Source organism: Oenanthe melanoleuca, unplaced genomic scaffold, assembly GCF_029582105.1.
Source record: "Oenanthe melanoleuca isolate GR-GAL-2019-014 unplaced genomic scaffold, OMel1.0 S306, whole genome shotgun sequence".
NCBI classification, from domain to species: Eukaryota; Metazoa; Chordata; class Aves; order Passeriformes; family Muscicapidae; genus Oenanthe; species Oenanthe melanoleuca.
In genome coordinates, this window is record NW_026612955.1 from 3,547 (window position 1) to 24,993 (window position 21,447).

Here is a 21,447-nt window from a genome sequence, read left to right on the forward strand (position 1 = left end):
GGAAAACTAAGATAAAAATCTGTTCTTTCCAGCATTACCTTTTCCCCCTGACGATGCAGAAGGCAGCTTCAGGGGCACAGAAGAACTGACCAACAGGTGGCTTTTCTGTAGCACACTTACCTGCCATCCCAACAGCTGGAGGAGACACAGCTACACAGCTCCGGCATGTCCCTGTTGACACGATGACAAACCTCCCAGCACCGCCTGTTTACCTCTCATCCATAAAGGAATAAAAGGAGGGCAGCAGCTGCCCTGGAGCAGAGAGTTGCCATTGGGGTGGGTGGAAGGTTCTGGCACAGGGCAGGGCACACTTAGTGCCTGGGAAGGGTGGAGCAGAGCCCCAGTCCTGAGAGGCCGGGAAGGTGGGAGCATGCGGGCAGGGGAGCTGGGTCTGCTGTCTTGTCACCTGGAGCGAGTCCGGGCTGAAACCATCGAAAGACAAAGCAGGCAGAGGAGGTTTGTGCACAGCCTTTTACCCAGGGGCTTTGTGGTTGTGGTGGTTGTCTTGGTGGGTCTCACAAAATCTAGTTCTGGAATCATGGGGGTGCTTGTTTGAAGGGGGAGGTGCAGTGCGACTCCTCAGCAGACTGGGTGATTTTGTGGGTTCTCGTGGGGTTCCTATTCCTGTGCTGCTCTGCCATGACTCAGGCTCCAACCCTCTTTCAGTTGTTCTCAACACCTACAACCACTCTAATTCTACACTGCATTAGTAAATTTTAATAGCTGTTGTTTTCTTTCCTTCTGATACTGCTCTTCCAGAGTTCGCTTGACATGTAACCTTGAGCCCAAGAGAAAAGTGGAAGACTCAAATCGGAGCAGAACTTGGGTTGAAGAACTTGTTGAACTTTCTTATGGTCTTAATTCAGCATGGTTGTGGTGTTTTGAACACACTGTAAGCAGGTAGCTTCATCAGAGAACGCAGCTCCTCTAATGATAAGTCTAATGGTAAGTCTGGTTCCCCTGTTCTAGTTTAAAATTATTGTATATCATGGTGATGTATAAATTTTAAAAAGGAAAGCTCTCAGATTTTCATATGGACCTAAGTAATCAGATGTTAAATACACTGAATTTCAGTGTGTTCTGTGTATCTTACTCTCTAGTCTTTGGACAGTGCAGCCAAATACATTTTTCAGTTCATTCCATATAACCAGTTACTTAGGGCTTTTTATAAATGGTTGGTTTATTTTTTTTTTTGGATGAGGTTATTGTTCTCAAAACTATTACTCTGGAAAAAATCTCATTTAGTATGTACATAGTCCTGTTTCTTAGTAAAAGCCACAGGATACAGGGATCTGAATCTTCTTACATTTTCTAAGCTATGAAAAATCTTCATTCTCACCCCTGTTAGTTTTGGCACGAAAAGTGAAAGGTGGATAAAAATAGAAAATAGAAAGAAATTGTTTACTATTCTGTGGAAATTCATGGCTTGGAAGAGACACTAAATGAACATGAGGAGAATCTTGTATGTGCTGTATGGCTGATTAGCCAGGTGGTCTAGGCACAGCTAGCCCACATTCTCTACTACATGGAATTATAGGGAATGTAGAGAAAATTCAGGTTATTATGGTGGTGATATAGAAGACAAATGTTGCAGATTCAGTGAGATTCAGGCATAGTCACTCTCGCTGCTTTTGTAACAACTTTGTTTATTGATATTACACAGTTTGTTTTGTATGTAAAATTAACGACACAGTTCTTCTATGTTGTCATCCTGTTTATTTCAAGGAGAGCATTGTATATGCAGCATGATGTTGAAACTTTTTTAAACACTCATTAAGTTAGTAGGGAAAACAAGGTCTTCCAGAAAAATTGGGAGTAAATTGAGATGTGAGTCTAGCCATTTGCCTAGGAAAAAACCTAAATGCATAATCATGTTAATGTATGACTTAATGTTTCCCCATCTGAAAACAGAATGAAATCTGCCAATCTGGAATCCATATGATAACCTAGGTGGAAATCTAAAATCCATTGATCCTTTTAGAGACAGAGAACGGTAACTTTCATGTTTTCTTGGTATTTCAACTCTCTGATAGAGATTTTACCAGTTGAAATAATGAGGGTGATGTTTGTATTGGTCCCCAGGGAGATGACAGAGTAGCATAAAATGATCTTGCTCAGAGCTGTGCTCTGAGATCACCATCTTCTTAATTAGTGCACAGAGAGCACAGTGTTAACCTAAATGCTAGTCTGATAAATACATACAAAGAACATTTTGATGTCATACTTCTTACAAATATTTAATATTAATTATGTTGGCTTTTACAAGTTTCTGTTGTGACTCTAATGGTAGCTGAAGTTACTTTGGATGCCTGTCTAAGCTAATTCTTTGACCAATATTACAGAATTTTGTCCTGGTACATAACCTCCCAGATGGACTATACTGGTTTTCCTTCAACATGGTAACTGCAGCAGCAAATACTATTAAAAGTAGCAAATCTTTCTAAGGTTTATTATGTTTTGAGTTTGGTTGTTTTTTTTTCCTTTTTGGTCGGTTCTTATGTTTTGAGATTTCTTTAGCACGTTTATGTCTTGCACTTTGGATATGAATCAATGAATAATGGTAAAGTGGAGGCAGAATTTTATGAGCAAGCAATAACATCTTCATCAATAAATCAAGTGTTATTCTCATTATGGCCATTAGAAACAGGAATAGGGATTCTGGGAGGTTTCTTCTGAGTCATGGCATGTCTCCTGTGTTGTTTTTTATGTAATTTACAGTGCATTTGATTGGTGGGGTGCTGTCTGTTGGAGTTCAAGATTTTTGTTCGTGGGTTTTTTCCCTCCAGAGGATGGTGTGAATTTTGCTGTCCAATTCCATATTTTGATACTGCTTTTCAGTAACATTATCTCTGAGGTCCAAAACACATTTCCTTCAATGCTTTAAATACAGCTTTTCCTTCAATGCTTTAAATTGGGATAAATTCTGGATACAGAACTAGAGACATACTTGTTTCATGTTAATGCTGTATCTATCAACTTGAAGGCTATTTAACAGAATGAACAGAATATACTATTGCTGTCGTTTTGTCATAGTTTAATTTATAGTTCATTCTGAGTTTTGCTTGATTTTAAGTACATTTTACCCTACCTGCTGTGTTAAAGCCTTAAGACTGTCAGTGCCTAGTCACAAATTGACAGTTTCAGTTTGGTGCAGTTGCAAGCCTGCATGGGGATTCCCTTAATTAAGCCAAGTAGATGTGGTGTACCTTTCAAAATCTGGCCTGATGAAACCCTGGTCTTGCCTGGGCTATGTTCTTACAAGCCTGACACAGACACAACTAGAAGGGTCTGCTTTCTTGCTTGTTTGTTTGACAGCATTGGTGGTTTTGAGACTTAAATGTTTTTTGTTCAGAAGCAGTATTAAGAAAAATGTGAAACATCCCAGAATAGAAGGAGCAGCAAGCTTCCTTACTTTGCCAGGCACACTGACCTGTGGGGCTTTCAGTCAGCCAGTTGCTTAAATGTTGGTGGTATCTGCAGCATAATTCCAGCAGTAAAAACTTAATTACCTCCTGCAAATTAATTTCAAATGCTTCTTTCCACAATGATTAAGTATGAGAGGGAGAAACATTTTTTTGGCAAAGCCAGCTGTTTCAATCAGAGTGAGGGAGTAGGTGTCAAGACACTGGAATTTTGTTAATGGAAGAACGTGCATTAGACTTTTGGTATACAGCTTTAGGGCTAAACCAAAGGCTGATATTTTGTATTTTGTTTTCTGGTCACTAAGTCATTGGAGATAGAGATTTGAAAGATCTGTATATGTCAGTGTGATTAATATGTCTTAAAGCTTCCTGGAGAAATCAAGAGTTGTTTGTGTAGCTATTTAATAAATCTCATTTCAGATGCTCCTTTTATTACAGAAAGGCAGATTTTTTAATGTTGTAAGTGTCATAAAAATTCACGACTCTCCCTTGCTGTTTGTGAAACCACTAAACAGAATTTTCACTGCAGTTTCATTATAGTAAAAATGTATATACTTTTTACATTTTAGTTGTATATTTATGATTTTTATATATGTCTTTGTCTGCGTGAGTGTGCTTGTCTCTCAGATGATAGAGTTACAACTTTAAAATGCCTGAGAGATGTAAGTAAATAATGTGAACTTTGTTTCCCGGTGTTCTGTTTGGTGCTTTTTGCATTATTTCCAAGAGCCCTTGTTCCATGGGTGCTCTTTTTTTACCCCCTTTTTATAACATGAACCCAGCCTCTGTTGCCACAAGAGAAAGAACTGGAAGAACTCTACCTATTCTGTCATATATATTTTATATTAAAATATGGAGAAGGATAAAGTCACTTAGCCGACTGTCTTCCATTTACAGATTACAAATAGAAAAAATGTGTTTTAGAAAAGAACCCAGTATTTAAATATATCCATATTTCGCTTAGGCAGTAATAATTGTTTGGTGCGAACATAAGTCTTCAATTGCCTGGAAACACAAGCCGGGATGTTACCCAGATGCAGCTCCGCTGCACAAAGCGCCTGCTTGTTGCCTCGGGGAGTCCAGATATCATATCAGGCAGAATTCCCACTACGGCTGTCAAAAGCAGCGCGCTTGCAGCAAGACCTGATTGTTTCTGCTTTTTACTGCAGGGCTGTGCGCTTTTACTGCCTACCCGTGACTTCGGTAGGGGATTAGAGGGGCTCGGACTCCCGCTGCCGGGGCTTGGGCAGGAAGTTCTGTTCGTGTTGGAGACAGCGGGTCGCGTTTGAGCGCAGTGCGAGCTGTGCGCAGTGAGGGAGGCAGAAGCAGGAATAATCAGTGAAGGCGGTGGTGGGCCCGCGGGGGGAATTAGCTCAAATGGTAGAGCGCTCGCTTAGCATGCGAGAGGTAGCGGGATCGATGCCCGCATTCTCCATTGGAGCTGTCGCTCTTTTGAATTCAGATGCGTTTTCCTGGAGCGGTTTCGTTTACATAATAGGAAGTGTTTAAATTTTTAACGTTCATCACAGCTCAGCTTTTTTTTTTTTTTAGCGCAAGTTATTTTCTTCCCAAGGCTAAAGGAAGACATTAAATGATACTGTGGGAGACCAAATACCACTTGAAACTCACGTTAGGAACCTGCCCTGCACATCCTACAGTGTAGGTAGCTGGAGACACGCTAATTCTGTGAGGAGCTGGTGATTTATATAGACAACTACGAACTTTTACGCCATCGCAGGGACAATTGCAGTAACATTCGGCATCATTAAAAAGTACTCATAAATGCTCACATTCGGTGCAGTGGGAAGGGACTAATGGCTAATTTTTTTTCCAGTATCACAGAATAAGAGCATTACTTTAGATGGGTTTGTGAAATTGTTTCTCAGAGTGCCCAAGGGTAAATCTTTCCAATGAGCAGTTCTTCTCCCCGTTTATTTGCCGTGTGAGGGGTCTGTATTACCTGCTGTGGGTTTCCTACGCAAACCCCGGACAGCTCGTGCAGGAAAATCGTTTCCCAGCGCGGCGCTGCAGCCACTCAAAACGCTGGAGAATGCGGGCATCGATCCCGCTACCTCTCGCATGCTAAGCGAGCGCTCTACCATTTGAGCTAATTCCCCGTGCTCTGCGGGGGGTCGCCGCACTGAGGTTCAACCGCCGCTGTGTTGGGTCGCTCTGCCTAATACCGAGTCACCTTCTGTGAAACCTCGTGGCCGAAAAGCCAGGCTGGCTACGCACTTGACATATGAGGAGCATTTAATGCTGAGCTCCTTGGATAAAACTACTCGTTTTCCTGAGCAGTGCATCCCCTAGCGTTTATTCAAGGAGAGAGAACTTACTTTTTTATGTCTCTGACACTGCAAATAGAAAAAGGCTTGTGAATCTAGGAAGACTACTCTTAGAAGTCACTCAAGCACAGTGAGATTTTTCTCTTTTTTTTTTAAGTCCTTTTCCAACTTTATTTTCTAATTAAACATTCAAAAATGATAAATACAATGGTTTAAAAGTTCATGTTTAGTTCATGGAGAGGAAAAATTCCTTCATATGTTCTTATGTTGTATTCTAGAATTTATTTTTATTTCTACCTTTATTTATTGACTTTGATAATTCTGTCCAAATAGTATTGCATCTTAAATATATGGGGTTACTAAGCACATTTCTTAAATAGAAAAATTTACCTGTAGTCATACTAACTGGCTTTGCAGAAGGAAGCACATTGCTAAACCTCTATTCACAGGCTGTTAAAGCAAAGGGTGCTTTCTGGATTTCAAGAAGGAAAACGTAGTTTACGGAGAGAGTAGATACACTGATGTGCTCTTTTTAAATGCAGAGGAGTAAGTCCTGCTAGTAAACTAAAGTGTGTGCAGTAATCCAACAATACATGCACTGGTGGTTTTCTCTGAAGGATTTAACTCACTGGATGGCAGCAACTAGTCCAAACAAAATAAATTTCAAAATTGAGCATCAGCAATTTACAACTTGTCCTAGGTAAGATAGTACTCCAAATCTCTTATGATCCAGATTCAGGTTGAGATGTGGAACTACAGCCACAGTGCTGCTGCAAACATTCTCTTAAAATTCAAATATTCTCCTATCTTACTTCAGTTTCTGCTCAATAAAAAAGCTAAAATTTATCCTTAACACTTCTTGCATTATATTTGAGATGATTTTGTCTACCTCACTTCAGTAGACTTGGAGGAAGCAAATATGTGAAAGCAGTTTCAGTCCTTCTCACAGGCCTGTGTGTATCTTAGCTCAATGATGGCTCCCTGCACGCCTGCGGCCAGGATCTCTCCCATATCGTGTTTCACGAGGTTCAGCTCTGTGAACAGTTTTCTTTATCGACCCTGTGCAGTTTGAGTCATTATGAAAAAGGCAATTACCTCTCCCTGTTTTTCACCACCACCTCTCACTCTGCCGCCACTGAAAAGGCCTAAAGCTTCACCCATTCGGCTCACAGAAAAACAGTTTATCTAATGCCCAAGCCAGATAAGGGTAAGGAAAGATCTCTGCACTATTTTGAAACATATCTTTTATATAATTGACAGCATTGTTTTGTGATCATGAATTTGTTGTGAGTGTTGCTAAGTTTTCATGTAGGATGGCAAGTAAAATGTTTTAATTTCTTAGCCTGTTTGGGAAAACTTCCTTACTTATGACTGAAAAATAGCCCGACCTTCTTAGTTCCATTACAAAAAAAAAATTGGAATAGGGTGTTTCAGTTTTGAAAGCTTTGTGTCCACATACTTTCATTTAAAACATATCTCTTCAATGCATCTTCTTGTCGATAGTAATGGAAACTCATATAAATTACTTTAATCTGGCTTGAGTTTTGCTTTCTGGTCTCCTGAGGGGACATCAGGGCAAATGAGAGGTTTTTATCCTCAAGCTGCTCCACTGTGTCGTCTGTGATGTGATTTCCCTGAGTGTAGGACAAGGACAAATACAGCGTGTGGCAGGTGGCACTGAAAGGCTGCAGGGCAGGAGTTTGTCGCGCTCGTTAGTGTGAAGTGCCTTATGGCATTGCTCCTTATCCCGTTAGTTTTTTGTCTCCTGGGCCAAAGCCACAGGCGGCTCCGGGTCGGGCGGTAGTTAAGCGTTAAATGGTATTTAAATGTTCCGAACGGCTGTCCCGGGGCTCTTGGTGGAAAAGCAAAGGGCGAAGAGCGCAGTTTGCATTTGTAGGCAGTGAAGTCTAAACTCACAGGATGTGAGCGGCGGGCACGGGGGAATTAGCTCAAATGGTAGAGCGCTCGCTTAGCATGCGAGAGGTAGCGGGATCGATGCCCGCATTCTCCACTGCGGTTTTGCTCCTCGGGGGAGTAAAAATACCTCCCTGCGTTTAAAGAAAACAGCAAGAAAAAGAAATGCCACAACGCGCTTGCTTTCGTGAACGGCAAGTAACAAATGGGTTATTTTTTATTATTATATACACACAGCTGCACAGCTGTCGCAGTTTGCCTCGCTTCTTGCTGCTTGATTTGGAAATGCTGAAGGAAATGCTGCAGGTGTATGATTTTGGAATCGAGATTGAACGTGTTTTCGTTTGTGAGCAGAGAGGCCAGAGGAAGAAGGAAAACTGCGTTCTACATGTGAGGCTAGCAGAGGATCAGAGCTCTGTGATCCCAGCGTTTCCCTGAAGGCGGGGAATTAGCTCAAATGGTAGAGCGCTCGCTTAGCATGCGAGAGGTAGCGGGATCGATGCCCGCATTCTCCAGCGTTTTGCCACACAGGAATTGATCCACACTACCAAACAAAAGGTGTAACTATTTCAGTAAAACGTTAGTTTTGTTTTAATTTGAGTAACGCTGATTTTTATCCTCCCTCCTTTTCTTCCTCTACCTTTAGTACCTAAATCAGGCTTATGTAACTATAGATTAATCCTCTGTTGTAACAGTTGACTTCCTGGACAGTGTATGTTACATTGAGCAGGAAGAGAATTCTGCAGAATTACGTTTTTCCATGCTTAGTCACCAAGCACCACACAGTTGCTCACTCACTCCCCCACCAGTAGGGAGACAATTAAAAGTGTAAAAGCTGGAGAGCTCAGTGGTTGAAATAAAGGCAGTTCATGCACACAAGCAAAGCAAAACAAGGAATTAACTCACTGCTTCCTGTGTGCAGGCAGGTGTCCAGCCATCCCCAGGAGAGCAGGGCCCCGTCACATGTAATGTTTACTTGGGAAGACAAATGACTTCAAATCACTTCAAATGTCCCCCCTTTCCTCCTTCTTCCCCCTATGTTATATACTGAACATGTCATATGGTCTGGAATATCCCTTTGGTCAGCTGGAGTCCCCTGTCCTGGCTGTCTCCTCCCTACCTCCCATGCCAACATGGCAATACCAGAAGCAGAAAAGGCCTTGGCTCTGTTCAGGCCCTGCTCAGCAATTACAAACACATCTCTGTGTTATCAACCCTGTGTTCAGCGCAAAATTAAAATACAGCTCCACAACAGCCACTGTGAAGGAAATTAACTCTACAGCATCTAAAGTCAACACACAATGGATGAATGATGGCTAGAGACCTGAATTAATGTGTCTTGGTGACACAGTGGAAATAGTTTAGGAATGCTTGTTCTTCCCCAGCTGTCCGTTGTGATCCCTACCCAGATATATAGGATCTTCATTCATTAATGACCTTTATGAAGCTGTAGGATGAGCTGGATCCATCAATTTAAGTTTACAGCTAAAAGCTGTCACCTCTTTCCTCCCAGGTCTGTGTCCTGGAAAGCACACTACAGCAACCATGTCTTTTAGCTATGGCCTGTGTGCAGGCAGCTCCTCAGACTTCTCTCCTCCTTCCATTTTGCAGAGGTGCATGTAAGAAGCTGATGCCTCTAACATATCTGGAAGCACACTTGTGTTAAGCTTCAGAGATAACCATGACCATGTGATTCATTGACTTCCCCCAACATCTTATTAATATCTTCTGGTCCTTCTCCAGACATCGTGTGTTTCATTATGATGCACTTTTCCCTGACCCTTCCAGGAGCTGCACGTGCACACAGCAAGTGCAGCTTTTTAGATCTCAGTTACCAGTTATGCTAAATTTGTTGTGTCTTGAATGTTAACTGAGCATCTCAGCATGCAAAAAGGCCTTATTTCCTCCCATCTTCATTCTGTTCATGGATGAGGAAGAAAATGTGTGTGGAATCAGAAAAATTTATTATTCCACTTTTTGGTGTGTCTCTGGATGCCAAAAACTTAACCTTCACCTTGAACACTCAGGCATACCTGAAAATTCATAGCATACCAAAATGTGACTACTTTCAATATGATCAGTAGATAGAAGATGTTTAGAATGTCATACTAAATCCCATTGTTCTGAAAAGTCTAGAGCATCCCTATGGCTGCCGTGTAGGCACTTATTTTCAGCAAAGTTTTTCTCAGTTCACAATATGTTGCCACTGGGTTCTTCTCCCTGTGGTAAACCTGTTTTATAAAAAACTATTTCTGATCATGATCTTTGATACATAGTTTTTTATTTCATCAGCTGTAAGCAGTGTGGACAACAATAATGCAGACATCTGTCTCATGAATGTCTAATGATTAGAAAAAGACTCATAATTCTTTTATGCTGAACACAGTATAATCCAAGATCATTTCAAATAAGTAAATGGATTATTTTTTTCCCTCTTCATGAAGTGAAGGCAGAGTACAGTTTGGAATATTTCTCAGTGTGTTGGGTTGATGTGGCCAGAAATGTGTATTCTATCACCATCTGTTGAAGCCAACAGGGCAGTGATTCCTTATCTCAGTGGCACATACCATCTGCTAATGGGCCATCTTTAAACCAGGTGGGGAAATCATCTTTACCTTTTCCACAACCCATCCTCCCTCCAGGAAGATATCATCTGCTGCTGGCCCATTCAGTCCCACTGTATGACTGATAAAATTACATCATCCCACTGGGAGATGCTCCAGCCAGGAGGAGGAGCCAAGCCTTTCCTACCTAGATAAAAACTGAGATTTTGAACACCAAGATACCTTCTTTCCACTGGATTCCAGAGGAACACCAGACTTTTTCACAGCATCTCTGGACATTCAGAGGAAAACTGCACCTTCTACAGGAGCACTGCTCCAGCTGAACCACATCTGCCACTGCAGGAGGATGCAGCCACCATTTAATGGGACTGCTGCCAACACCCTGACTGACTGACAGGGTGTTCAGGTTGTATTCTGACTCTGTCAGTGTTTTTTTGGGATTGTTCTTTGTAATACTGTATTTCTATTTTAATTTTCCTTGTAAAGAACTGTTATTCCTAATTCCCATATCTTTGCCTGAGAGCCCCTTAATTTCAAAATTATAATAATTTGGAGGGAAGGGGGAGGGTTTACATTCTCCATTTCAAAGAGAAGCTTCTGCCTTTATTGGCAGACACCTGTCCTTCAACCAGGACACTCAGTAACATCCAATTTCAAGTCTAGCTGAAACAGTTATGCAAGGATTCTAACCTGTTCATGGCACTTAAATAAAAAAGACCACATAAAGCAATCATGCTGCTTAGTACAGCTGAGGGTCACATAGTATTGTATTTTTCTATTAAAAAATCACCCATATCTGGCCCTTGGGAATATTATTGTAAACAAGCTACAGGACCTTGTTCTTTCAGGACTGGTTATATGTCATTACACAAAAGATGGGTATCTTAATTAGTCAAACTTAAAATTGAAGTAAGGAAACCAGCCACACTTAAAATTGAAGTAAAGAAACGCAGTTTCAAGTAGAATGAATCTATCTATCTATCTATCTATCTATCTATCTATCTTTACATTGAGGATATGTTCACAGTACACTCAGGTCAAACAAAAAAAAAAAAAACAAACACAAATCCCCTTTCATGTTCTCAGTAAGAACTTCCAAAAAATTGCAGAACTCTAGACGGAAAAGTGCTCAGCACAGGATTGCAGCACTTGAAATGAACACAAGAAAGTCCTTTTTAAGTCAAATAATTTTATTTCTGCTTACTGCAATACTAACAGTAAAAATTCCATTTACTAAAAAGTCATTTAAAATGAGTTTTTACAATTCAAATGGAAATAGAGGCACTATTGTTACTATGCTCTAAAAAGCATCATAAAAAACACAAAGCCCTTGCCATATTAGTAATTACATTTAGCTAAATTTAGCATAATTGACATGAGGATTTTCATAATATCTTGTAATGACAGTGATGCCACTTAATCATTGCAAATGACAGCCCAAGCCATGAAAATCTTGCAGGGGCAATATAGTAAGGCAAAGTGAAGCCATGACAGTTTGCAGGGAAAGGCTATGCCTGTCATGGCAGATGATAGCTCCAAATCTCAAAGATCTTGCAGACTGACACTGTCTGGAGTAAGGCAAAGTACAAGCTGTGACAGAGGGCTCTCAAGCACAGGTAACTCACAGCAGCCTCACAGTCTTTCCAGTCACAGTCAGGAAGTCCTCATCAGCCAAGGCACGAAGTGCTTCTTCAAACATTTCCTTCGTGACAGCCTTGAAGAAAAGGAGCAAACAAATAAAGATGGGGAAAATACTTCAAACATTGTAAAAATGCTATACTTCCTACCAATTTTCTAATATTTTTATTAGAAGCTTTCACTTGTTCTATGCGAAAGTTGAAGCCTGGCCTGGAAGCCTGGAGCTGAGTTTGCTAATTCCAGAAGCCAGAATAAACTAAGGTACAGCAGACTCAAGTCATTTGTCTGTAACAGAACCGGCTTTCTAGTCATGCCAACAAATCGTTCATGTTTCCATTTCCTTCCACCATGTGATCTGAGGACAAGAATGTTCATTTGGAAAAAAATGCTTTTAAACATTAATGGAAATGTAAAAACAAAGCAGGAAAACTTACTGTATCAGACTGTGCTCGGAGATCATCCAAAAGCTGTTGGTACTTCAGAGATGGTGCTTTACCCTTTGACTGGATGAGCTTCCGTAAGGCTTGAGCCAATTCCTCTTTCCTCTTACGAGCTGTTGCGCTCATCCCTTGTGAAAGCAAAGGAAATACCTTTTAGCAATCAGCTAAGGAGGACAGGTGAAGTTACATTTCAAAACTCACAGTCCCAGCAGCAGCCCTGCTTTAACGCTACAGAGGCACAAACCTGTGGTGAGAATGGATATGTCCACAATTCCAGTCCTTGGATCCGTGGCAGATTGTTTCAGTGCTTCCCGATGGAGGCGTTTTGCCTCCTCCACATCGATGGTTTCCACCTTGTCGGAGAAGCGCACCTTGGCGTGCGCCTCCGCCAGCCGGATCAGGGACTCCAGCTGCCGGGGGTACGCGGAAACCATTCCCCTGCCGCTGCCAATCTTCCTCATGTCCACGTACGCCTGAAAGGGACACGCTCCTGACATGTTCCACTGCGTACCAACTCCTTTTCAGCCCCCTGCTTCCCCCCTCTGATTTCAGAATGTGAGCAGTTCTGGCAAGCCATTCCAAATACCACATTTCTGCTCACACACCTTCACAGTTTGTCTGCAGTGATGAATAACCACATCAAATACTTTTTTTTTTTTTGTTATAAAGCAATTAAACCATGGTAATGAATCAAGTTTTGAATCACTTTAGAATTCTGGATTAGTCTTATATAGCAGTACTTATCTATGATGGCACATTTTGCTTTGGTAGACTTTAATGTGTTTTATGTGATGGAACCAAATCAACATATCTGAAAGCTAAACATCAGAATGCAGAATGACTCATCTGATCCCTCTTTCTATTAGATTTTTTTTTCCCAAATATCTTAAAAAAGGCTATGTAGATAGAGAGTACACATACAAGGGAATTTCACCATTTCAGACAAGTCAGGAAATACTCTGAACATTCTCAGCAGCAATTCCTTTACCTCAATAAGGGCTTGGCCTGCTTCTTCACCTAATCTGGGATTTACATAGCTACGAGCATATGCAATGTAATCCCTCAATACTGCCATATCCATGTATTCCTCCTCCATCTTTTCTTCACTTTGGTAGTACAGTGAAACCAAATGGCGAGCAAGGCGTCTGTCATAACCTTCATCACGTGGATCCAGCATCAAAAATATCAAGTCAAACCTGAATGGGATATGATCCAGAATTAGTGTGCATATTTGCTTGTCATTTAGGTACTTGGCTTATAAGGATTTGACATAATAAGTACACGTAGGAGTTACTAAACTGTTAATTCCTACTCTCAGTAGAAATTGTTTTCTGGAAAGATTTTTCTACAATTCTCAACACAATGGATTTTTACACCCTAAGGACTTGAAATTTTGAAAGCAAGGTACATTCTGCAAAATTCAGATTTCATGTTCAGGGCTGACATATTTTGTTTCCTTAAAAAATCCACACTCCACACCCTCCCAAAAGAAACTTGCAATTCCCACAAACAAAAAATCCCACACACATAACAAATGCACAGAACTTGCTGCTAAAGATACTCCCCTGAAATACAACAGCAAAAAAATGTAGCTAAATAAATTACAAATAATTTAAAAAGCACTTGCAGTTTAATCCTGAAGAAAATGGTTTATAATTTTACGAACAATATATTCAACTAGTCTCAAGTATAAGCAGGCACGGATAATGCATTTTTAGGCAGCCAATCATTTATTTTTGTAAGCTTAAATCCAATAAATAGTGGAATTGAGATGCTGCTTAAACCTAACAGTTCTTAATTAAAATTTAAGCCGTAAGTGTACTCAGGATATCCAGTATACCATCAGTGTACTTCAAGTTTCCAGTAAATTCTTAACAAGATGCAACTCCAGCACGTAGTTTAATTTTCTGTCAGCAAGCACTAAATGTGGCTCTAACAGCTATTGCCAAATGACTGACCAGCACAGCTACCTCCTCAGTTGAATATTACAAAGCAGCATGAAGCAGGCACAGATCTTGGGATTCTGCCACCTGTCACCAAGTTCCCTGATCATCAGTGCTTCACTTTAAAAGCTTTAAGGAGCTAAGAAAAGCATCCTGAATTTTTGTTACAGTTATCAATACCCTAAGTTTCAGAACAGCTCTTTTCTAGGAGATGATTCTGAAACAACATAGAATTAAATAAAAGAGATCCTACAGATCTTACACGTGTTCTTCAAGATCAACATGTAAATACTAAAAGGCACTTTTGTGCTCATATAGATATTGTAAGGATAGTATTTAAAATATGTGCTATAAAAGTTTTCCATTAGGTTGTGAACAACACTAGTTCTATTCTACCATGTGTAATCATTTTCAGAAAAGGAAGTGTAGCATCCCTTAAAAATGATACGTGCAGTGCAGTTCAGTACCTTGACAGCAGAGTATGAGGAAGCTGAATGTTTTCAATAGTAGTCTTTTTTGGATTCCACTGTGATTCTATAGGATTAGCTGCTGCTAGGATAGATGTACGAGCATTCAATTGGCAAATAATTCCAGCCTGTCAAAAAGAAAAACATTTCTGAAACCAGCTGCAGCTGTGCCACCAAAACCTCCTTCCAATTTGATGAGATCACTAATGTTATTAGATTCTGTAGTCAAAAACTAAAGTAAGAGCAAAAGCCTCTAAGAATAATTTCAGTTTCATTTACCTTTGCAATGGAGAGTGTCTGTTGTTCCATTACTTCATGTAGAACTGACCTTGTGCTTTCATTCATTTTATCAAACTCATCAATGCAGCAAATGCCATTGTCACTAAGTACTAGAGCTCCTGTCTGAAGAACCAGCTGCCGTGTTTCTGGATCCTTCATCACGTATGCAGTAAGACCAACTGCACTTGAGCCTTTGCCAGAAGTATACTGGCCTCGAGGAACCAGGTTGTACACATACTGGAGCAGCTGGGATTTGCTAGTACCAGGATCACCACAGAGAAGAATGTTGATCTCTGCACGAAAATTCCCTCTTCCTGTGTGAGTAAAATCCTTTCTTGATCCGCCAAAAAGCTGAAGCAGAATACCCTATAAAAAGGAAAATATATTACATACACTTCTTGTATACATGTAACAGAGCAAATCCAACTGATCAACTGAAACACTGCTAAAATTAACACAACTCAATGCATCTGGGTTTCAAACATTAAAGACAGATTTTGTATGTTGTGGTAACCAGATTGTGGCTGGAACCTGAAGAATCTCTTCTGATGAAGGGTCCTTAGTTTTCCTCAGCTCCACCCCCTAGACTTGATGTGCCTTTATTAGCACATTGAGAAGGTAACAACAAAAGGAACTGTCATTGCTGTGTTCCCATTTCATAAGTAAATCATTATATGGTTTTGAATTATATTTTCAGGAACCTGTGAACTATAATAATATATAATTGTATTAAAAAAATCTCAAAGGAATATACTTGGAACAGGAGTGTTTGATGCCTCACTTCTGATTGCAGTTTTCACTGTGTTCTAGTACCTCAGTTGACACTTTATTGGAACAGTCCCTTCTTGGATACATCCAAGTAAATGTTTTTAATACTCCATAATTCAGAGTCAACCAAATGTCATTTTTAAGCTACTCTTCTCTTGTGGATGCCTCTTCTCAGCATGCACAGTTACTATGTTACAGGTACTTACTTTCCTTTGATAATCAGTAATCTGAACTTCTAAGAAATGTCCAAGATGCATGCTGCAATTAAGTTTCCCAGTCCTGCTGCCTCAGTACCTTTTCAGTTATCTTTCCTCTAATTAACGCTCCTTAAGAATTATCATGCACTCACAACCAACTCCAACCTGACAAAGATCATGACATTTCAAGACTGCTCAAGGCAACAGCTTTTTGAATTTTTAAGTTTCAAGATACATTAACAAGAAACAGTAAGAACAAATACATACAGATAAAAATACATGTCTTACAAGAGAAATACAGAACTTTTCACCTTTTTGATATCTTCATGCTCATAGATACTTGGAGCCAATGCTAGAGCAAGCCTCTCATATATATCTGCTTTTTTAGAGAGCTCTTTGAGCATTTCCACACGTTCCTCTGTAAACCTCTTCTGCTCAGTTTCCTCATCAACGCCGTGCAGGCGTTTGGAGTCTGTCTTGCGATAGTGTATGACGTCAATGTGGGTCTTGTACACGGATTTTACACTGCTGACCCGGGGATTAACTCGAATGGGGACTGCCCTGTAGATACCTAAATACAAATTTCAATCACAGCATTAGATATGGAGAAACATGCTCATTCCAAACCCTAAAAATTTTACCAGTTCCCAGGAAGAACAGAGCTTTTCTAAACAGCCTAAATACTGCCATTAATTTCTCACTGATATACATATATATTTTACATTCATACTAAAAGTGTTCTCAACAATGAAAGCATTTTTGGAAAAAAAAAAAAAAAACCAAAACCTAAGGCTTGGTGCTTTTGAAATTCCCACTCCGGTCAGCCTTTCCCCCTCTTCTTAAGTGCCAAGTTTAATAACAGCTTTCTAATGCATTTCAAACAGCTTGGGTTTTTTACAGAACTTGTTTTAAAGCAAAGTGGTTTATAATATGTTGCTGCAGTATCACAAGACATACTCTACATTACCGCTCTCCTCACTGCAGACACTATTTAAGATACTGTCTCTTCAGCTACAGCTTCAGAATGAAGGAATCAAGGTCAGACAGCCTGGGGATGTCTAGTCCAACCATGGGGTCAAACTGGAGTCAGCTGGAATCCACTGCATGCTAAAGGCTGTGTCTCATCAGCCTTTGAGTATCTCTAAGGACAAAGACTCCACACAGCCTTGCCAGTCAACCCATGAGGCTCAACCATGCAAACAATAAAAAAGTTCTTGTTTTTAACTGGATCACCTTCATTTCAGCTTGTGCCCTCTGTGTGCCACTAGGCATCACTAAGAAGAGTCTGGCTTTGCCTTGACCCACACCAAATCAGGTGTTTCTAAACATGTTGCTAAGATTCCCCCAGGCTGAGCAGTCACAGCTTTCTCAGCCTTTCTGTGTACAAGCCTTCTGTTATGGTCATAGCCCTTTGCTGAATTCACTCCTGTATGTTCAAGTCTCCCTTGCCCTGGGAGACTCCACAGCTGGACCCAGTACTCCCTCAGCCTGCTGGCAACACTCCTAATACAGCCCAGAATGGTGGCACCACAGCCATGGTCTGTCAAGCACTGCTTCCTTCCAGTTTTGTTTTTCTCTGCAAGTTTGCTGATGGTGTAGAGCACTGTCCCTATTAGAAAATGTTTCCAGTATTATTAGCTCTATCACCCTTCCCAGGGCTCAAGATGAAGCTGACTGGCTTGCAGTTCCCCAAGTCTTCTCCTCATTGCAGGGAGTGCAATTGGCTTTTTTCTAGTATTTTATGGCTTTCAAAAGATAACTGAATGGCTTTGCAAAGAAAGTGTCCGACTCCCTCAGCACTTGGAGGTGCATCCCATCAGGTCCCTTTACACACAGTCAAGATCAATGAAAAAGAAAAATGGAAATACTAAAACCAAATTTTACCTGTGACATTAATTCTGTCACCTGGCTGAACTTTATCAACAAGGTCATTGTGAGCAAAGAGTGCCACTGTATGTGGGGTCTGTCCAGCTGGCATATCTTCAGGAGACTCCTGCAGTTTGATCTAGCAAAAACATCTTTTAAGTTTCAGTTGCAAAAGAGCAGGGCTTTTCCACAGAGCGTACAACAGGATTTCATAAGAACACAGTCTTCAGCATAATTTTAAATCAGGAACAAAATATCCCCACCCAAACAGCAAAACTGATTACTGATTGAAAGAGGTTATGAAAATGAGAACTCTGCTGATTGCTACTGGCATTGATAAAATGCTGCTGCAAAAAAGGCTCACCTAGTCCAGACAGAAGTAGACATAATGTATATAAAGTGGCTTCCGTACAGAAACATTGAGAGATGTACACACTTAAATGTCATCCTCCTAATGCATTTCTTATCCAAAGTAGACTTCCTGTTTCACTAAGTTGTTTCACCCATTTCCATGTTCCAAAACACTTTTTCTTTTGAAAGCATTCCATCTCAAGATACATAACTAACGCTGCTGATTATTTTTGGAGAGTGGGGGAGCAAAAACCAGCAACTCTTTCATTTTAGCCACTACCTAAGCCAACATACCATCTGTTTGTCAGAGAACATGGATCTGTTGTGAATCAGTGCCATACTGTGCGTTGTGTTACAGTTCTTGCACACGGATGGTTCAGCAATCCTGCCACGGTCAATTTCCACTCTGGTGGTGAAAGCGCACACCTGGCACCTAAAGAATGCTTCCTGCATCTCAGGAATTAACTGGGAGCTTCTGATGACCATGCCACTGATGGTGATGAGTTGATCAATGTCTACAGAAAACAGACTCGTGTCATGACCTCATACTCCTAAAATTTATATAAACTTCAAAATTTCACATTACAATAAGCAGAAGGTAGACATACAGGTTATTACTATTTTGTTTAAACAAAAAGAATCATAAATGCATAATACAAATATTCTGATTTACAGGAGCATGTATACAAAAGAAAGAATCCTTTGCACTTGCAGAACTAAGAACAAGTAGTTGATGACAGGAGAGATTTCCTTTATGGACAGATTATTCTACATTTGGACTCTAAAGCATTTGCTTCTGAAACAGGTATGAATGGAAGACATTGGTCTGGATGGACCACAAGTACAGTTTTATATAGTCAGTGTAATCCTATGTCGGTATTCACTAGGTTTATGAAAATCTTTAAGATTCATTTCTAACGTGGTAAGCAAAAAGTTTACCTTCAGGGTTTAGATTTCTCATGTTCCTGGTCTTCAAGGCATTATATGGCCTTACTTGAATTTGATGCTCTAGTATTGAATCAGGGTAACGATCAAAAAAGATCTCATTGGCAGCCATGTCAAATGTTGGGATAACTTCCTGTATTAGAAACAGCTTACAAGTTAAATCATAGAATTAAGTAATTATACATAAAGCATTCTATGTGCTGCTGACCAGCCAGTAACTAAAAGTTACACCATCTGAACATTTTCCTATGTAACACAAAACCTTCTGTTCAGATCAGATTTATTCATTCACTTGAGTATTGCAAGGGGTGCAAAACTCTGGACATTGTAGTTCACCAGCTAACTTTGCATGCACAAGGTACTCACTGTTTGTATGATCATGCACTATGAAACAAGACATATTCAGTAAAATAAAGTAGCCACTGAGATTGCACTGAACACACACAGTATGCACTGCATTTGAACAAGCATTTTAAAACCCAGAAATATATGAAAGAGCCACCTGAAAGTTAGAAAAAAATGCACTACTTCACCTGAGGATAGCAGATCAGTTGCCTGTAGAGATTTTCATCAAATGATCTTAGATGGTCACAATTTACGTTCAGGAATGGTTCCCCAACTACATTAATCTGCAAGGGAGTTAGAAAATCTTTAGCTCAGTGGCATTTAAGACTGAAAAAAGAAAAGCTGAATTACAAATTACTGCATTACAAGTACCTCTTGAAGTCGTTGCATATAACGTGGCTCATTAAGATCCAGGCCAATGTCTTCATCCTCTTTATCCAGGGGATCAATAAAGCGCTGGAGAAATCTCTGAATGTTAGAGGCAAAAGAAAAGACAGGAAAAATGAGCAGAATTTAGCAGTACACACACCTTCTTTGTATCAGATACAACTAATATTTGTTTAAATCAAACTAACTTTTCCTTTTTAAAGAAAGGAAGACACAAAACCCACCTGGAATTTTTCTTTGCATGATGCCACATTAACATCTGTTCCCCAAATAACAAGCTTTTGTCCAAGAGATTGCTCGGTTGCTACTATATCCTCAGCCGGCTGCATGGAAACAAATTAAGCACATACAAGTATTTATATGTTTAAAAAGGAGTTGGAAGATACAAGAGGTGGGACATGCACCTACCCCATCTGAGTGCAGATCCACTTGTCTGGCCTTACGGACAGAGCCGAGATCCGGCCTCTGCCTGACTGGAGTTCCTCGGATACCACTTCGAGGGGTGCCCTCTACCCTGGAGCTGGGGGTGCCGTAAGTCAGAGGTGAACTGATGTCAAAGTCAAGAGGAATGGCTAGGAAAGGAAGGGTTTTGTAATGATTATTGAGACATTTTACATCTAGAGCAGACTAACATTCAGCCTCTGCATTTGTCTCATCATTCCTTCAACTCTTGTCATAACACGAGTAGTATCATCCAAGCCCGGTGTTTTGTCAAAAGACACAATGAAGAAGATGTTGCCAGTCTCCCTAGAACTTTTCTTTCTATTAACAGCTCTTCTCAAAGATCCCAAGTTCGAATAAAGCTTCCCTAGAAAACTTTACAGCAGTACTGCATTTTAAAACTACAGTAGAGTTCAAGCATAAGAACATGCAGAATTTCAGGAAACAGTTTTTTAGTGCTTTGGGGACGGTAGAGCATGTGACACAACAGCTAATGCAATTAAAAACAATCCTACATAAAAGCAAGAAAGGCTTTCTAAGGTAGACAACCCAACCTAGTTCCTTCTGTGTTTTATTATTATTTCTGTAAGTAAATTTTGAATACTAACGTATATTCCCTGATACACATTCCCATGCTAACTGGAAGCTACGACAGAGATCTGCACCCCAGACACAGCCTGCACTGCTGTAGAGTTCACTATACCAAATTCAAATGAGACATGAGACAACGCTCATTTTCCCCTCGAGCGTTTTGCAGCGACCTGGCCCCATGCTGGCTCGCCCCAGGGCAGTGCAGGGGGGATGCCCCGGCTGCACCCCCAGGCCCAGCCCCGCGTACCCGAGTGGCGGAACTGCGGCGGGCTGGAGAACAGCGCATCGGCGGCGCCGGGGCTCTGCACGTCGGCGGGCGGGGACGTGGGCATGGGCTGCAGATCGCCGGTGGAAGTGGAGTCGTCTGTCCGACGCTTCTGGGAAGGAGGAGAGCGAGCATCTTGCGCTGCAAGACACAAGCGGAGCCGCAGCCAGCGTTAAAACGGGCGGACCGAGGGAGAACACCCCCGGGCCCACGCCGCCGGCCCTTCCCGCCGCAGCACTTACGAGTCGAGGGGTTGCTGCCGCGGCCGCGCTTGCCCCGTCGGCGGCTGGGAGTGGAGGCTGGCGACGACATGGCGCTGCTGCGGCTCCAGCGGCGGTC

General features: G+C 41.0%; 1 protein-coding gene, 1 long non-coding RNA gene and 4 other non-coding genes across 6 annotated transcripts; 4 read left to right on the plus strand and 2 right to left on the minus strand.

Moving 5' to 3' along the window:
- Positions 1 to 306: 306 nt before the first annotated feature.
- On the plus strand, positions 307 to 5,226 carry LOC130266868 (uncharacterized). The gene is made up of 3 exons (XR_008843008.1): positions 307 to 456; positions 760 to 945; positions 4,974 to 5,226. It is a non-coding gene; the product is annotated as an uncharacterized LOC130266868 (long non-coding RNA).
- TRNAA-AGC (transfer RNA alanine (anticodon AGC)) lies at positions 4,785 to 4,857 on the plus strand. The gene has a single exon. It is a non-coding gene; the product is annotated as a tRNA-Ala (tRNA).
- A 240-nt stretch (positions 5,227 to 5,466) lies between the features above and the next one.
- TRNAA-AGC (transfer RNA alanine (anticodon AGC)) lies at positions 5,467 to 5,539 on the minus strand. Its single transcript has one exon. It is a non-coding gene; the product is annotated as a tRNA-Ala (tRNA).
- A 2,106-nt stretch (positions 5,540 to 7,645) lies between these two features.
- Positions 7,646 to 7,718, plus strand: TRNAA-AGC (transfer RNA alanine (anticodon AGC)). Its single transcript has one exon. It is a non-coding gene; the product is annotated as a tRNA-Ala (tRNA).
- A 345-nt stretch (positions 7,719 to 8,063) lies between these two features.
- Positions 8,064 to 8,136, plus strand: TRNAA-AGC (transfer RNA alanine (anticodon AGC)). Its single transcript has one exon. It is a non-coding gene; the product is annotated as a tRNA-Ala (tRNA).
- A 3,221-nt stretch (positions 8,137 to 11,357) lies between these two features.
- Positions 11,358 to 21,441, minus strand: MCM4 (minichromosome maintenance complex component 4). The gene is made up of 16 exons (XM_056516148.1): positions 21,351 to 21,441; positions 21,091 to 21,249; positions 20,220 to 20,383; positions 20,036 to 20,134; positions 19,797 to 19,892; positions 19,613 to 19,708; positions 19,074 to 19,212; positions 18,429 to 18,649; positions 17,802 to 17,922; positions 16,229 to 16,488; positions 14,953 to 15,318; positions 14,674 to 14,801; positions 13,252 to 13,459; positions 12,508 to 12,736; positions 12,258 to 12,391; positions 11,358 to 11,899 (listed from the first exon to the last, which is right to left on the minus strand). The coding sequence occupies exons 1-16, from the start codon at positions 21,418 to 21,420 to the stop codon at positions 11,807 to 11,809; spliced, it is 2,583 nt and encodes an 860-aa protein (XP_056372123.1). The 5' UTR covers positions 21,421 to 21,441; the 3' UTR covers positions 11,358 to 11,806.
- Between the last annotated feature and the right edge of the window lie 6 nt (positions 21,442 to 21,447).

Excerpts from the sequence above, each read along its gene's own strand:
- MCM4 (XM_056516148.1), bottom strand. The coding sequence starts at position 21,420 with ATGTCGTCGCCAGCCTCCACTCCCAGCCGCCGACGGGGCAAGCGCGGC. Across the intron at positions 19,213-19,612 it reads AACTGATCTGCTATCCTCAG|GAAGTTATCCCAACATTTGA; the intron begins GTGAAGTAGTGC and ends TTTCTAATACAG. Across the intron at positions 11,900-12,257 it reads TCCGAGCACAGTCTGATACA|GCTGTCACGAAGGAAATGTT; the intron begins GTAAGTTTTCCT and ends CTTTTCTTCAAG.